General features: G+C 42.1%; 1 protein-coding gene across 1 annotated transcript in view; it reads left to right on the top strand.

Annotated features, from left to right (window-relative positions):
- The first annotated feature begins 665 nt into the window (after window positions 1-665).
- The window catches only part of LOC101964417 (cadherin-related family member 3), a 59,860-nt gene continuing 43,737 nt past the window's right edge, over window positions 666-16,788 (top strand). Inside the window, exons 1-3 of the mRNA XM_078038592.1 lie at window positions 666-859; window positions 6,291-6,462; window positions 7,731-7,819. Of these exons, the coding sequence (XP_077894718.1) occupies window positions 686-859; window positions 6,291-6,462; window positions 7,731-7,819 (435 nt within the window). The 5' untranslated portion in view covers window positions 666-685. The remainder of the gene's footprint in view (window positions 860-6,290; window positions 6,463-7,730; window positions 7,820-16,788) is intronic.

Raw genomic sequence — 16,788 nt, 5'->3', positions numbered from 1 at the left:
CAAAAAGTGCATTATAAACAAGGGTGTTGTCACCCTCTGGCTCAGAGGATGATTGGTCATCTTATAATAAGGTTATTTTCTCTGTCCAGGGCAAAGGTCAGGAAGCTTTCTGGTCATTCGTAAAGATCTGGGCTTTCTGAGCTTAAGGCTTCTCAAATGTGATATAAATGCATAGCATCCACTGGGACCCTCTGTGTTGCCCCTGTGTTCCTTGAGGAACAAGAAAAGGGATGCGGAGGTGGGGATGCGGCTCAGTGGAACAGAGCTTGCCTTGGCATGCATGAGGCACTGGATATGATCCTCAGCACCACATAAAAATAAGTAAATAAAATAAAGATGTTATGTCCATCTACAACTAAAAAAAATATTAAAAAAAAGAAAAGAAGGGATGTGAACACAAAGTTCAAATTGCTTGCCATGCCATCAATAAAATAATCCTCTGTCTTCTGCTGCTGTCCATAAACTTGAGGAGTTAGCTTACAAGAAGAAGTTCCCAGATCCTTAATGACCTCGCCAAGCCAACTCAACTGATTTTTAGGACGTCTAATAAAAAAGGAACTAGTGGTTCTCGTCCTTATTTTGTTGGTTTCAAAACATGAAGCAGATTGGGAAGTTTTGCAGAAATTCTTTTGTAATTAGTCAAATTTTATGTTTCCTCTCAGATGTTCTAGCTCTTCCCAAATTCATGATTGAGTATCTCAGCCCTCTTCTGGAAAATGCTTCTGAGCACACCCGGGTTGCTGTGGTCACCGTGTCTGTCTCACCTCACACTTCTCTGGTTGGAGGCCCTGTGATTATTAATGCAAATCCTGTGGTCCATCCATTCATGCTGTCTCAGAGATCCACACACATGTGGGATGTAAGTATGTAGGTGAGCAGTATGATCACCTGGTATCCCAAGGGCTTTCAAATGAAAACTGTCATCCTCTGCCTTCTCGCTCCCTATTGTATGTTATTAACTTAGCACCCTCTCATTGGGACCCTATACTGTGTTGGATACTCTTAAAATTCATGGGAGGGCTGGGCTTGGTGGCACACTCCTGTCATCCCAGTGGCTTGGGTGGCTGAGGCAGGAGGATCGTGAGTTCAAAGCCAGCCTCAGCAAAAGCGAGGTGCTAAGCAACTCAGTGAGACCCTGTCTCTAAAAAAAAAAAAAAAAATAGGGCCGGGGATGTGGCTTAGTGGTTGAGTGCTCCTGGGTTCAATCCCCAGTACAATTAAAAAAAAATCCATGGGAAGATCATGATCCATTTATTTTACAGACATTTTGCTCTGATCAGATGCAGGCCTTGTGATATTTACTGGTTTAGAGGGATGTATATTAATCAAGGGAACATGCATACAAGCATAGCATTGTAAATGTGTCCAAAAGCCATGAAATCCAGGCCCACAGTTCCGTGAGAGCACCTAGAGGGGACCTTTGACCTGGTCCGGATTCCTGAGAAAGAGCTACGAGAAAAGTCATCTGCAGAATGGGAAGGAATTAAGTAGATGAAGAAGGAGAGAAGCATTCCAGGGAGAGGCCACAGCACATGTCAAGGCATGGTGGAACAAAGGGGCGGGATAAGGAGAAGAGACTGAAATCCATGTGACAGGAACTGAAGCAGAAAAGATGACAGATGAGACAGCAAAAGAGGTGAGGGGCAAAGCCTACATGGGCTGTGGGCTTAGATAAACCATCTAGGTACGATCAAGCTATTTACCCAGTGGGGCAGTGTTCAGGCAGGTTTACTGCTTATTATAAGAGCTTCGGGTTCCTTAAGATCAGGGTCCCTCAAATATGGTGCAACCCACTGTATGCACAGCATTCTCCTGGTCCCTGTGCACTGCCCCTGTGGAACCTGAGGGCAAGAGAACCATCATGAACATGGAGGTCACATTGCTTGTGAGCTGTAAGTAATAAAGTCCTTATAAGCAACATGTGGTTTAGGGGTGCCACCTGGTTTGGTTCCAGGCTGCAGCTGAGTTCAGGTTTTTCTTTGTGCCTCTCATGCTCCTTGGGACATTGGTTAGCAGAAGCCTATCCCTCTTTAGGCAAAAGGAGGAGAACAAAAGAACAATCTCAAACTCTAACGTATATTTCAAGACCCAAGTCTCCTCCAATCTCATTGGCTAAAGCAAGTCACATGTCCAAGGTAGTGGGGGGTGGAGAAATATGCTCTATTTTCAGTAGAAGGAACTGCAAAGGCAATTCCTTTAGTAGAAGGAACACTGCAAAGGACCTGAGTATAGGAAAGGGTAAATCATCAGAGACATTAAATCCTCCCACATCTAAGAAACCACTGGAGAGTCCTACAGAAAAAAGAAACAATTTGCTTCTATCTTAGAAGGCTCACTCTAGCTGTTGTGAGGAAAACAGATTAAAAGGGGCAAGGGAGGTCTGTTATGAGGCTCTTGAATAACTTTGCCAAACCTTTTTATCCTTAGATTTTTTAAAATTTGCTTCTAACTTTCAGTTTGGTGTACAATGTATCTCATATTGTTTTTTCAGAGGATATTTGTTACAAGTCTAAACAGCAGCAAAAGGTTATCAGAGAGTTGAGTGCTCCTCCTCTTCCTCCTGCTCAACACTTTCTTCTTCTACCTCTTCTTCTCCTTCTCCTCTGCCATCTCCTCCCCCCTCCTCCTCCTCTTCCTCCTGTGTGTGTGTGTGTGTGTGTGTGTGTGTGTGTGTGTGTGAGAGAGAGAGAGAGAGAGAGAGAGAGAGAGAGAGAGAGAGAGAAAGAGAATGAGTGCACCATCAGTATTCTAAGCACAGATTTTGGATCCTGACAAACCCCCTTTTCAATCATAGCTACTACAATTAGTAACAACATGCCTTGGGTAAATTACTTGACTTTCTGTGCTTTTTATTTTCCTTATAATAAGGTGTTAACAATAATACCACCTCACTCGGGGACTGATGGAAAATTTCCATGAGATAATATATGCAAAGTATCATCTTACTGCTTGGTCCATGATAAGCAGTTAACACAACAATAGTTGCTGCTATAGCAGATACATTTCCATCTAATCTAAGTAGCCATATTATAGACAGTCAAAAAATAATAATATAAGGAAGATGTCGGGGTTGGCGAGGTGGCTCAGTTGTAGAATGCTTGCCTAGCATGTGTGAGGCACTGGGTTTGATTCTCAGCACTGCATAGAGATAAGTGAATAATAACAAGGTCCACTGACAGTTTTTTTTTTTTTAAAAAGACAATAAAGAAAAATGTGGCCACAGTATCAGAGCTATTTAATAGACCAGCTCTAGATAGCTTTAGAAGCAGTTTGATTATGAAATGTTTTTTGTAGCCCAGAAATATTCCTGCAGATAAAGGCTACATGAAATGGATTGATATCTAAGTCTATAATATTACAGTAAAAAAGGGAGAATATACTGTTCTATTTGGGGTTTAGCATATCATTATCCTTCGTTGGACTTTCTACCTTGACACATGGGGGCTTGTTTGTTTTGCAAAAGACTGGTTGAGCTTAGCCAGGCCACTGGCCAAGCATTCAACAAAACACCTCGTCAAACAAGTCTCTTGGAGAAACAATAGCAAACAATAAACACATGAACTGATGATATGGATCCATCCATGGGAATGAGACATGGTATGCTCTAGTTATGTTACCTTCAGATTCCTACCTGTCATTGTTCAAAAGGGGCTGCCTAGGCAGGGTGGAGAAATGAATCCAAGTCACCTTTTTTTTTAAAAAAAAAAAATATTGATTTATTTTTAGTTATAGTTGGACACAATACCTTTGTTGCACTCATTTATTTTTATGTGGTGCTGAGGATTGAACCCAGGGCCCCGCAGGTGCTAGGAGAGTGTTCTACTATTGAGCCACAACCCCAGCCCCCCCCCCCAAGTCACCTTTTCTATGCACACTTCGTGTTCTCTGGATGGAAGGCATCCACCAGAGGGGAACTTAAACCATCTTCCTATTGTCTTTCAGTGCAAGTGCAATTAATGAGAATTTTGGTTGACTTAAAAAATATTCATCGAGAGCTGATATTTGTTGAGCCTGGTACTCAAGATGGACACAGTTGCTGTCCCTTTGGGGACTCCAAGAGAGGGCAAATCATGTGAAAATGGCAGCAGGAGCATTTTTGGATCAGGAGCTCTTTAAGGACAAAATTGTGCTTAATTGAGGCTGGAAAACCCTATAGATCCTAAAACCAGGTTATGATATTAAGTGAACTTATCAGGAATCATTAGCGTGTGGAGAACAGAAAAAAAGCTCTAGTGTCAGGAAGCCTTGGCTGTAAGCCCCAGCTCAGTTACTAGGAGTGGTGTTACTGTAGGCAAAATTTCTTACTCCTGGGCTTTAGTTCTTCCTCAGCAGCTTGGGGGATGCTAGAGCATTTATTCGCTCCATGGGAAAACCCTGAGACTTGAAGAGATCCTGTCCAGCCTGGGGCATCTGCTCCGTAGAGAATGGTACCCGATGCCAGGTATTGCTGACTTTGATGGAACTGCAACAACACCCCTGTGTGTTCCTGTCTGTGGCAGTTCTGGCCGACAGGAGGGTGTTGGGAACAGATGGGCAGGGGTCAGGCCCACACTCTGTCTCCAAGCGCAGCATGAATTTCCCAGCTAGGTTATATAACCTGAGCTTCAGTTTCAGCTTCTGTGAAGCGGGATGACATTAGGACCTCCCTCTCAGGTTTGCTTTGATGATTAACAGAGGCAAAGAAGAAAGTAATCCTGGACTTGGAGAGTGTAATCAACAAATGCTAGCTCTGCTGGCTGAAGGTTGGCTGGGTGACATTATGATCCTTTTGTTCTCAGAACCACAGTCAGCCATGTGGGTAGCCTTGCCCTGCGGATGGGCTTTGGTATCAGAGTGGCATTTGTGCCCTGCCTGTTCCTTGCTGGATGATCTTTCAGAGTCTGTATTTCATATTTGATTATCAAATGGACATATTAACATGTCAATCACACTGTTTTTTTTAATAGGGTGGAATGATGTAATTTTTATTAAATGTTTGCATTTAACACATAGTAAGTGCTCCATACATGTAAACTCTTAGCATTTGCTTAGAATGCATTATCATCACAGAAAAAGGGTTCTTGATTTAATAAAGGGTGTCCAAAGATGAGTGTCCAACCCCTTCCACTGAGTATTGGTACTCAATAAAAATCTTTGTTTTCCACTATTTCACTATTTCCACTAATTCTAAAAAAGAAATATTTTAGAAACAGTATTCCCAAAACTCTTGGTATCATGGCAGACATGAAAATGACATTAGTGATCTCATATAAAGGTTAAAGAAAACCAAGTCAGAGAGCTGAAGGACCATCGCCAGAGTCGTGGAGTTATTTCACACCAGAGGTGGCACTGGAATCCAGTTCTGTGCACGCTCCACCTCGGGCCAGGGGGTGGGGGGGTCTCAGGTCAATAGGCCAGTTCAAGAGTCAGTGTGGAAACCATGAAGGGACCTAGAACAGGACATAAAGGTGAGTGAACAAGGGAGGGACACGAGGGACTCTGACTCTGCCATGTGAGGTCCTAGCCATTTTAGATTCATGAAGAGCATGAGTGTGAAGTCAGAGGGAGGCCAAAGTCATTGTACTTCTACCTGTGAAAACCTGGCCACGCTGCAGAGCCTCCCCAAGTCTCCAATTTCTGCACCTAAACCTAATACCTACTTTGCAAGGATAGCTTGAGATATCAGGATAATCCTTGACCAAATTCAAGTCTGAGAAGGTGGGAAAGAAGGAGGAGAAATCATTTGACATGATATGAGTGAGCTTCAAGATTTTTTTTTTATTTGTATGAGGATTAAACTCACAGGAACTTAAGTACTGAGCCATACCTCCAGTTTTTTGTGTTTTTTTTTTGGTGTGTTTTTTATTTAGAAACAGGGTCTCACTGAGTTGCTTAGGGCCTTGCTAATTTGCTGAGGCTGGCTTTCAACTTGAGATCCTCCTGCTTCAGCCTCCCAAGCCACTGGGATTACAGGGGTACGCCAGTGTATCCAGCTTAAGTTCAAGATTTTTATGCCTTTTTAAAAATGTTAATTTAAACCTGGGCATGGAGGGGCATAAGCTATTTGGAAGGCTAAAGTGGGAGGATCACTTGTCCCTTAGATTTTAAGGCCAGCTAGTGAGAGACCATCTCAGAAATGAAAAACAAAGGCAAAAACAAAAACCTAACAAAACCCATAAAACAAAACAAAACAACAAAATGCTGACCAATATTGGAGATTGAAGATCTAACATATTCCCTATATGTCCTAATGAAGCCAATTGTTTGCTCCATGATTCTGCATTTATTTACTTATTTTTTTTTAAACTTAGTTATTCACCACTGGAGTACCCAAGCTGGATTTTGAGAGTGTGATGCTTTATTCCCTGATAATCTATGCCAAAGACAGCCGAGGGGCAACAGCATCCCAGACCATGTTAATCCAGATAGTAGATGTGAATGAGCCGCCCACCTTCACCGGATCTCTTGCCCCTGGAAACCAAGGTACTGAGGGTATCTCCTTGGAGGAAGAGGGCTCCTGTGGATGTAGCTATAGGCTCAGGGTCCTGGGTGCTCTTATGGACTATAAGACTGATCGGGACAACACTGACAACAGGAGTGATCCATGGGTTACATGAAAGGGTATACTCACTTATTCACTGATTATAATGATACATTGATTTGTGTGGTTACAGTGCACCAAAATTATTCTCTCATTTGTGTGATGATTTAATTAGGAGTGTGTCTATTAAACTGGAAGCTTTGTGAGGTCAGCGACCCTGTCTTTCTTGCTGTGATTGCTACCACTTATACATCTTTGTTTTAGTCAGTTTTTTGCTGCTGTAACTAAAAACCTGACAAGAACAATTTTAGGGGAGGAAAAGTTTATTTGGGGCTCAAGGTTTCAGAGGTCTTAGTCCATAGACAGCAGGCTCCACTCCTCGGGGCTCAAGGGGAGGCAGGACATCATGGAGGAAGAGTGTGGTGGAGGGAAGCAGCTCACATGGTGATCAGGAAGCAGAGAGAGACTCCACTCTCCAGAGACAAATAGAGACCCCAAAGCCACGCCCCCAATGGCCCCTCCTCCAGCCACACCCACCTGCCTCTAGTTACTGCCTCCCCCACCCCTGGTACCAGCCCCTCGTACTGGGATTGAACTTAGAAGCACTTAACCACTGAGCCACATCTGCAGCCCCTTATTTTTATTTATACATATTTAAAAATATTTTTTAGTTATGCATGGACACACTATCTTTATTTTGTTTATTCATTTTAATGTGGTGCTGAGGATCTAACCCAGTGCTTCACATGTGCTGGGCAAGTGCTCTCCCACTGAGCCACAACCCTAGCCCTCCTTTATTTATTAATTTATTTTTTATATTTTATTTAGACACAGGGTTTCACTGAGTTGCTTAGGGCCTCGCCATTGCTGAGCCTGGCTTTGAACTCATGATCCTCCTGCCTCAGCCTCCTAAGCCACTGAGATTATAGGCATGTGCCACTGTGCCCCGCTTAAATTTTTAAATCTTTTTCCTCTAGCCTGAAACATAGTAGATATTAAATAAATAGTGCCTATCATCATCATTACCATCATCATCATCATCATAACTATTGGCTTAATTAGAGACACTCTATGAAAACATTTGTGCTGAGCAAGTATAATACTCTTATTTTTATCTAAAATACAGAATTGGATGAGGGCTTTTTTTGGGGGGGGTGGGGATAGCGTGGTGTGAAACTCCTTCAATCATCTCTTGTACCTTTTCTGGCAGTTACTGAGATTTATATCTTAGAAGACACTGCCCCGGGCACCATCATTTACCGAGCAACAGCCAAGGACCCAGAGGATACTGCTTTGGAGGTAATTTATGTTTTAGAACAAAGAATATCAACGTCTTGTGGTTTTCTGCGTGGTTGCATGCAAATACAAAGCCACGGAGACCATCCAATCACTTATACCCACTGCTCAGGTCCCAAACATACCTTAGAACCTTTTAGGTGACTGTGACTGAGGTCTGGGATGTCTGGGCAATTGCCTACCCTCTGCGTTCCTTCTTGTGCAGGAAGGTCCAGCCTCATCCTTAGGTAACAGAAGATGCCCGGCTGTTTTCATTCTGTTCTTGGGATTTTTGGCTGCATGCACTGTAGAGAAATAACGTGCCCCACCCCTTATTTTTCTGGCAGAATTTATGTGTGACTCTAGGAAAAGAACTCTATCTAGCTCTTGTCCTCCCACTTTATAATGCCCCAGAGAGGGAAGAAACCATGGACTTAGTGCTAAGAAACTGGGGTTTAAGTCCTCACTTAACTAATGCAAATCACCCCACACTTCTGCTTTGTTTCTACTGTAAATTTGGGGAAATGAAACCAGCTGGTATCTCTTCTCTTGTATGGCTTTTCTCCTCTGGTCAAACACAATGAATGTGAAAGTAGTTTTCCAAATGTAAACCGTCTTGCCAATGGCGGGGCTGATAGTGCTGTCTTAGCTTCTGATGCCATATGACATTGTACGGCGTTATTAAACTACAGTGGTTTTAGCCAATGGATTTATAGGCAAGAATAATACATTTTTAATGTTGTCTTGTGTGCCCAAACGGGCTAAAAAACCGAGAGACTTGTTCATGTTGAGGCCATCTGCTCAGTATTTGCAGGTCATGTTACTAGATCTTTGTTTAAGACTCACAGAATTTTCTTTTAGATGTAGCTGGCCACTAATATTTGGGGCACGGTCCACACGGTTTTTAAGATCATTGAATACACTTGAATAATGAGGCAAAGGAACCGTGTCATGGTTGTCACACTCCCCCGCATGCATTTGTCTTCTCCTCCTCCCAACAGTGTACGGTCACATCCAGGATTGGACTGGAAAGGTCACAGCTTCCTTTACAACACGCAATTAAACCATCTAATCATGCGTATTGCTCCAAATCAACATGTTCCAGATTATAGTATTAAAATCTAGCACTGAGCAGCTCCAGCTACCCAGGAATCAAATATCATATTGAAATTGCTTCTTGGGTGTTCTCCATGGTAGCTCGCCCACAGTGTTAACATTTAGGATGGAAAACGCATGGCAGTCCAATAGGGGTTAGCTGTGACTCCAACATGCAATCACCATGACTTACCAGACAATTAGTGCAAGTCATTCGCTTCGAATGACAGACCCCCAAATGCTTGCTCACACAGATTAAATGCTTCTGGATCTTAGCCCTATACTTTTCTCAGAAGACAATCGGTTCCTGGGCCATATTTGGAAGGACTGTGCCATGTTCTTTGTGAATTTTACCAAACATGGAATGACATTTCCATCGTGACATAGGCCCTGGAAACTTTACACTTTGACACACTCCTACACACATCCTCTGACACAATAGACTAGACCAGATGTGCTATTCAAGTACTCTGGCGACTGGATAACCACATTCATTTGTCAGGCCAACTCAGAGGAAAATTGGTTCTCATGTGGGCAAGACCTTGCCACCCACCATCTTGGAGCCTGATATGGGATGATGATCAACAATAACATTAATAAGCCTTAAGTATATATCACGTGACAGGTGCTTAATTTGTTTCATGGAGTCCTCATATTAATTTTTAAGTAAATGCTGTTGTCTGCTTTGTTACCTAATGGATCAATGAACTAAAATTTATAGACTAGGAACATTCATCTAAACAGCAAATAGTTGAGTTGAGATTCAAATCCATGTCCCGTCTTTTTCCAAATCTTGGTGTTTCCTAAAATACCAGCAGTTCCCAAAGTGTGTTTCACAAAACACAAGTTTCTTCAGGTGCTCCATCAAAATGAAAGATCTTGTGACAGCGTGATTTGGGGAAAGGATGTCTATATATCTCCCCTGAATTCACAATACGTAGTATTTTAAATGCTTTCTGTAATTGTCTAGTGAGACTGTTTGTTAGATGGGGATTGTTTCAATTGTTTGTCTGTAGCACTTCAAAATGTATCATCTCATAACATTTCATGGAAGGCTTAACTGGCAGTTGAGTACAAAGGTTGCACTAGATCCCACCGAAAAAATGATAAAATGTGACCTCTTGGCTGCTTATTAATGATGGAAATGGAAAGCCATGTGAAGGGCGTTGCCCATGGAATGAATGTTACTAGAAGAAGGCTGGATTTTATCCATATTCAGATCCACATGTATTTTAGGAGTAGGGCTCTTCATGCTGTACTGCCACTGTTTTGGCCAGCTTTTTCGCTGCTGTGACTAAAAGACCCAACCAGAACAACTGTAGAGGAGAAAGAGTTTATTTGGGGGCTCAGGGTTTCAGAGGTCTCGGTCCATAGACAGCAGGCTCCATCCCTCAGGGCTCGAGGGGAGGCAGGACATCATGGAGGAAGAGTGTGGTGGAGGGAAGCAGCTCACATGGTGATCAGGAAGCAGAGAGAGACTCCACTCTCCAGAGACAAACAGAGACCCCAAAGCCACGCCCCCAATGCCCCCTCCTCCAGCCACCACCCAGTTAATCCCATCAGGGGTCCATTCACTGGTTGGGTTAGGGCTCTCACCACCCAGTCATGTCTCCTCTGGACCTTCTTGCATCGTCTCACATATGAGCCTTTGGGGGGCCACCTCACAGCCACACCATAACAACCATTGTTACTCCACATTTTAAGGATTCCTGATACCATGGTGCAGGCGGTGCTCTGAGATAGAAAATGTGGCACCTCTCATCCTTACAACAAAGAAAAGTTGAACAAACAAAATCAACAACCTTTCTTGAACTTACCAGGTCAAAATTCTCCCCTGAGATCTGGAGAGACAGATGAATCCAGAGTATCACAGCCACGCTCTGCTTAGCTGGAGCAGAAGCAGGTGGAGCCCGGGAGACCTTACATGGTAGTCTGGAATTATCAGAATAAACAGAGGCTAAGTGGAGAGTAGAATGACAGCTAGGAACTCCGTGGGCCACAGTGTTGGAGGTGGCGGGTGGGGGCGGGGGCACGCTTGCATGGGTTTCACCACTGGGAACTCTACCAGGTTCTCATGGTGAACATAATACAAGAAAGATCTTGGCAGAGGGAAGAGAAGAGAATCACTGTGAAATAAAACTAAAGCCTTCTTCATGGCAAAGCACTATTCTCCCAGATGAGAGAAGGGAGACTTTGAGCCTTATCTCATCCGGGATATACACATATTTTTACAGATGAGTGTATTTATATATGCCCGTGTATGCACATGCACATGCACATGTATGTGTACCTCTAGACAAATTCAAGCTTTACAAAACCAAACACAAAGAGAAAATCTTGAATAAAGACAAAGGGCAAATAAACCACCAAACCTAGAGAGAGATAAGGATAATAATTACAGCAGACTTCTCATTAGAAACCAGGGAAGTGAAAAGAGTGGAATAAAATATTGGAAGGAAGAGAGAGAGAGAAAAAAAAAAAACAACCAGCAAGAATTCTCATAAAATTAAAAAAGAATTCTATATCTAGTGAAATTATACCAAGTCATCAAGTTGCACACCTCTTTATGCTATTTTAATTGTCAAATATGACTTAATTTTTTTTTGGTGGCGGGTACTGGGAATTGAACTCAGGGGCGCTCAACCAATGAGCCCCATCCCTAGTCCTAATTTGTATTTTATTTAGAGAAAAGGTCTCACTGAGTTGCTTAGGGCCTCATTATTGCTGGAGCTGGCTTTGAACTCAAGATCCTCCTGCCTCAGCCTCCCGAGCCGCTGGGATTACAGGCATGAGCCACCACTGTGCCTGGATTTTTTTTTTGTTGTTGTTGTTGTTTGTTTGTTTGTTTCTTAATGGTGAAATAAATTTATTCCTTAAAAGATATCTTTCAAAGTAAGATATTGTGCCTTCGAGAGTCTACAGAAACAGCATTTTATGAAAATAGGCTCAGCATTTTTTTGGACAAGCATTTGCAGTGGGGCAGTCGGGGAGGGGCAAGAGCAGGTGGAGAGTAGGAAGGGAGAGATTAGAAGGTGTCAGGGGATATTTCCACAAAACAGGATTTCATGTCTGCAATTCAAGGTAGAATAGCTGATTCAAAGTACTCCCCAAATTAGTGACACATTTCCGAACATAGATCTTCGAACATATGCTGGCGTTCAATTAACAGACACTTATTTTCTTTAAGGCATCAGATATTAGGATGTAATCTACCAAATCTACATCCTAATAACTTACTGGAGAGATTTAAAAAGTTTCAAATAAGGAACAATTTCTGAAAGTTTCATGGTAGTTTGTGAAGGAGAAAAACAAATGTGCCACTCAATGATAAATATAAACCTACATCTATGGATTCATTATCTTTCCCTCCTTAGTAAAATAAGGGTACCAAGTCAGGGTAGGCCACCGATAAACATGTGGAAATAAACATTATCTTCCCATCAGTCAAGTGTGTTGACTGAAGGCTGACAATGAACAGCTTTTTATGGGAAAGTGATATTTGGAATTTCTAAGGGGCATAATTAGCGGCGGAATCATCAAAAGGCTCAACAATTATTCTGCAGCCGAGCTTATAATTATGGGTCTGAGGATTTTAATTATATACTCCTATTTTATAACTCAGCTGTAAAACAAACATAAAAGGAAAGAAAAAAGATGAGTCTATGGCATTAGAAACCAGAATATGTAAATTTCTGCTTTACAATTTGAGGTGGTAATTCTGCTTTTGATGGATTGTTTAAAGTGCAATCATTTTGGAAAAAAAAAAAGGCCTCTATCCTTTCCTTTGAATAGCCTCTAGTCTTCCATTTTTATGTTTCACAGGTGTGAAGAAACATACATCAAATAGGCAGAATGCATCCAGCGTTGGAAATATTAGGTCCTGTCGTTCCAGTACATATTTTGTAGGCAAAATTAATAAATAGGAGTCTATTTCTTCTATGAGCCATAATTACTCTGAGAATGTATTAGGACTCGGGGTTGCAAAGAAGAGAAAACATACAATTTCTTTACATGTATATATTGTACAATGCTTAAATTGATCTCCTTAAACATTTGTCTATAAAAACTTTCAAAATTATTATTATCATTATTATTATTATTTTTGGTACCAGGGATTGAACCCATGGGTGCTTAATCACTGAGCCACATCCCTAGACTATTTTTGTATTTTATTTAGAGATTCAAAGTACCCCACTGAATTGCTTAGGGCCTCACTAAGTTGCTGAGGCTGGCATTGAACTTGTGATCCTCTTGCCTCAGCCTCCCAAGCCGCTGGGATTATAGGCATGTATCACCACGACTGGCTCAAATTGCATAGCCCATTAGTGTTATCTACAGTTACCCTACTATGCAACAGTACACTAGAACTTCTTGCTCCTAGCTTACTATCCATCACTTCTAGCTTATTATCCATCAAAATTCCCATCCCTCCCACTACTGCTGTTCCTGGCCTCCAGTAACCCCAATTCTATTCTGAACTTCTTCTTAGAAGATCAGTTTTTAAAAATTCTTCCTATAAATAACATCACTGGGTACTTGTCTTGCTCGGTCTGACTTATGAAACTTCACAATCTCCAGTTTCATCTGTATTACTGCAAATGACAGGATAGCATTTTTTTTTATGGCCGAATAGTATTCCTTGTGTAGATGTGCCACATTTACTTTATCAGTTGGTGGACATTTAGGTTGATTCCAATGCTCTTCACTGTTGTGAATAGATGCTGCAGTAAACATAACTGTGTAGATATCTCTTCAACATACTAATTTTATTTCTTCAGATTATACCCCAAGGTTGGATTGCTGGATCATATGGTCATTCTCTTTTTAACTTTCTTGAGAAAACTCCATACTGTTTTCCACAATATACATACCAATGCCCATAAACAGTGTGTAAGAGTTCTCTTTTCTCCACAAGTTACCTTTAGACTTTTTGATAAAGCTGAGGTGATATCTCATTTTGGTTTTGATTTAGATTTCCCTGATGATTAGTGATGTGGAACATTTTCTAAAAATTTACCTGTTGGTCATTTCTATCTTTTTGTTCTAGAATTTGTATTTAGATTTATTGACCCGGCCTCCTTTTTTGGTACCAGGGATTGAATGCAGGGACACTTAACCACACTGAGCCCCATCCCCAGCCTTACTTTGCATTTTATTTAGAGACAGGGTCTCACTGAGTTGCTTAGTGCTTTACTATTGCTGAGACTGGATTTGAACTCCCAATCCTCCTGCCTCAGCCTCCTGAGCTGCTGGGATGACAGGCATGCACTACCATGTCCATCTTCTTTATAGAAATATGTATTCAAATTCTTTATCCATTGAAAAACTTTTGGGAGAGAACAGTTTTTACCCTTTTAAGGTACTGCAAAGATATCAATATGTCTGCAAAGCAAAGAATGAGCAGAAGTTACAAAGTTGCTATTGGAGATACATAAATGTTGAAAAAGACTTTGCATTTAAAAAAATTTTTTTATATGTTCTTAGACCTTCATTTTATTCATTTATTTATATGTGGTGCTGAGAATCGAACCTAGTGCCTCACACATGCCAGGCAAGCCCTCTACCACTGAGCCACCACCCCAGCTCCTGCCTTTTGTTTAGATTGATGTGGGATTCCCTTGGAAGTCTTTGGATAGGGGAATACATGCTCTTATTTACATAAAAGCTCAAGTTACCTTCTGTTTAGAGAAAATGGACTATAAAAAGTCAAAAGTGCAAGCAGGAGAACTGTTTAGAGGTGACAGCAATAAATAATCAAGGTGAGAGATGATGGTGTGAGAGATGATGGCACCTCGGTCTAGGAGGTGGCAATTGGGATGGGGAGGAATCATTGATTTTTATTTATTTCCCCAAATATTTTATTATTAAGCATTTCCAATGTACAGAAAAGTCGAAAGAGTTGACCAATGGAGTGATCACCCACACACCCACCAGTAGCCTCCGGTGACTATTTTACCGTATCTGTAGGATTTCCCAGCTGTCCATTCTTGTATTGATTTCCAGTCCCTTCTATTCTATTGAAGTCGTTCATAGTAAGTTGCTTTTTTTTGGCGGGGAGGGGTTTGACTGCGGATTGACTCCAGGTTCAGGGTTCACTGATCCAGTGAGCTACACCCCCCTGCCCTGTGAGTTGCCAACAAAGCTCTCCTTCATTCCTAAACACGTCAGCGGTTTGCCTACATTTCCAAGGCAATGTTGACAGATCCGCAGACAAATTGGACGTGGAGTGTCAGGGAGAGGGAGGCGGCAAGACAGCTTCTTGGATTTAGGCCTGAGCCACTCATGGAAGAAGAATGGGGTTTGGGAAGAGCAGCCAGTGAACTGTTTGGGGCAAGTTGAGACTAAGAAGCCCATTAGGTATCCAGCAGGAGTAGCAACGAGATTAAAAACCAACCAACCAACCAACCAACCTGGAGTTGAGCGTAGACTCAGGAGCAGGAATATTAATGTGGGGTTATCAGCTTGCAAATGGGATCTACAGACCAAGACATGAAATGCCCAGGGAAGAAGTGTGGATCCAGACAAGGCTCAGGGATGAAGTGTGGGGGTGTCCCAACACTGACAGGTGAGGAGAAGGCTTGAGAAAATGAGGCTGACCAGGACTAGTCAGGTCAAAGGAGAATTAGGAAAGTAGAATATTGACCAGAAGTCCACAAAGAAATGCATTTCCGATTCTCTCCCATTCTGTAGGCTCTCTCTTCATGTCATTGATTGTTTCCTTTGCTGTGAAGAAGCCTTTTAGTTGGATTCTATTCCATTCATTGATTCTTGATCTTAACTTCTTGTGCTTTAGGAGTCTTGTTAAGGAAGTCAGTTCCTAAGCCGACATGATGGAGATCTGGGCTGACTTTTTCCTCTGTTAGGGGCAGGGTCTCTGTTCTAGTGTTTAAGTGTTGATCCACTTTGAGTTGAGTTTTGTGCAGGGTGAGAGGATGTGGGGAAAAGGTACACTCAGACGTCGCTGGTGGGTCTGCAAATTGGCACAACCGCTATGGAAAGCAGTATGGAGATTCCTCAGAAAACTGGGAATGGAACCACCATTTGACCCACCTATCCCACTCCTTGGTCTATACCCAGAGGACTTAAAATCAGCATACTACAGGAATGCAGCCATGTCAGTGTTTATAGAAGCTGAATTCGCAACAGCTAAGCTATGGAACCAACCTAGGTGCCCTTCAACAGATGAATGGATAAAGAAATTGTGGTATATATATACACCATGGAATATTACTCAGCCTTAAAGAAGAATGAAATTATAGCTTGTTCCAGTAAAAGGGATGGAACTGTAAAATATCATGCTAAGAGAAATAAGCCAATCCCAGTGACCCAAAGGCCAAATGTTTTCTCTGATATGTGGATGCTAATTCACAATAAGGTAGGGGGCTCTAGGGAAGAACAGAGGTACTTTGGATTAGACCGAGGGGAGTGAAGGGAGGGGAGGGGTGTTGGGAAAGGAAGGATAGTGGATGAATGGGACATTATTACCCTATGAGCACATATGGTTACACCACTGGTTTGATTCTACGTCATGTACAACCAGAAGAATGAGAAGTCATACTGCATCTATGTAGGATGTGTCAAAATGCATTCTACTGTCCTGTATAACTAACTAGAACAAAATTTTAAACAAAGAATTAAAAAAAAGTATTTCAGGAAGGAGGGGTTGATCTAGCACTGTTGAGCTGTCCAGGTAGCTGAGAACGGAGACGCCCGATCATTGAATGTGGCGATATGTGAATTGCTAGAACTCAGGAAAGTGTGTGGCGCCCAGCAGGGGCCCTGGGAAGGAGTGGATGGAGAGCTTTGGTGTCCTTGGGAAGTGAGTTCGCACAGTGGAGTCAGGAGACAGAAAGTTTGGTTGGAGAGGCATCAAGGGACTGTGAGATGGGGTGAATAGG

This window comes from Ictidomys tridecemlineatus, chromosome 2, assembly GCF_052094955.1.
Source record: "Ictidomys tridecemlineatus isolate mIctTri1 chromosome 2, mIctTri1.hap1, whole genome shotgun sequence".
Lineage (NCBI taxonomy): Eukaryota > Metazoa > Chordata > Mammalia > Rodentia > Sciuridae > Ictidomys > Ictidomys tridecemlineatus.
Note: the sequence above shows the minus strand (reverse complement) of the source record. Positions and strands in the feature narration are given on the sequence as shown.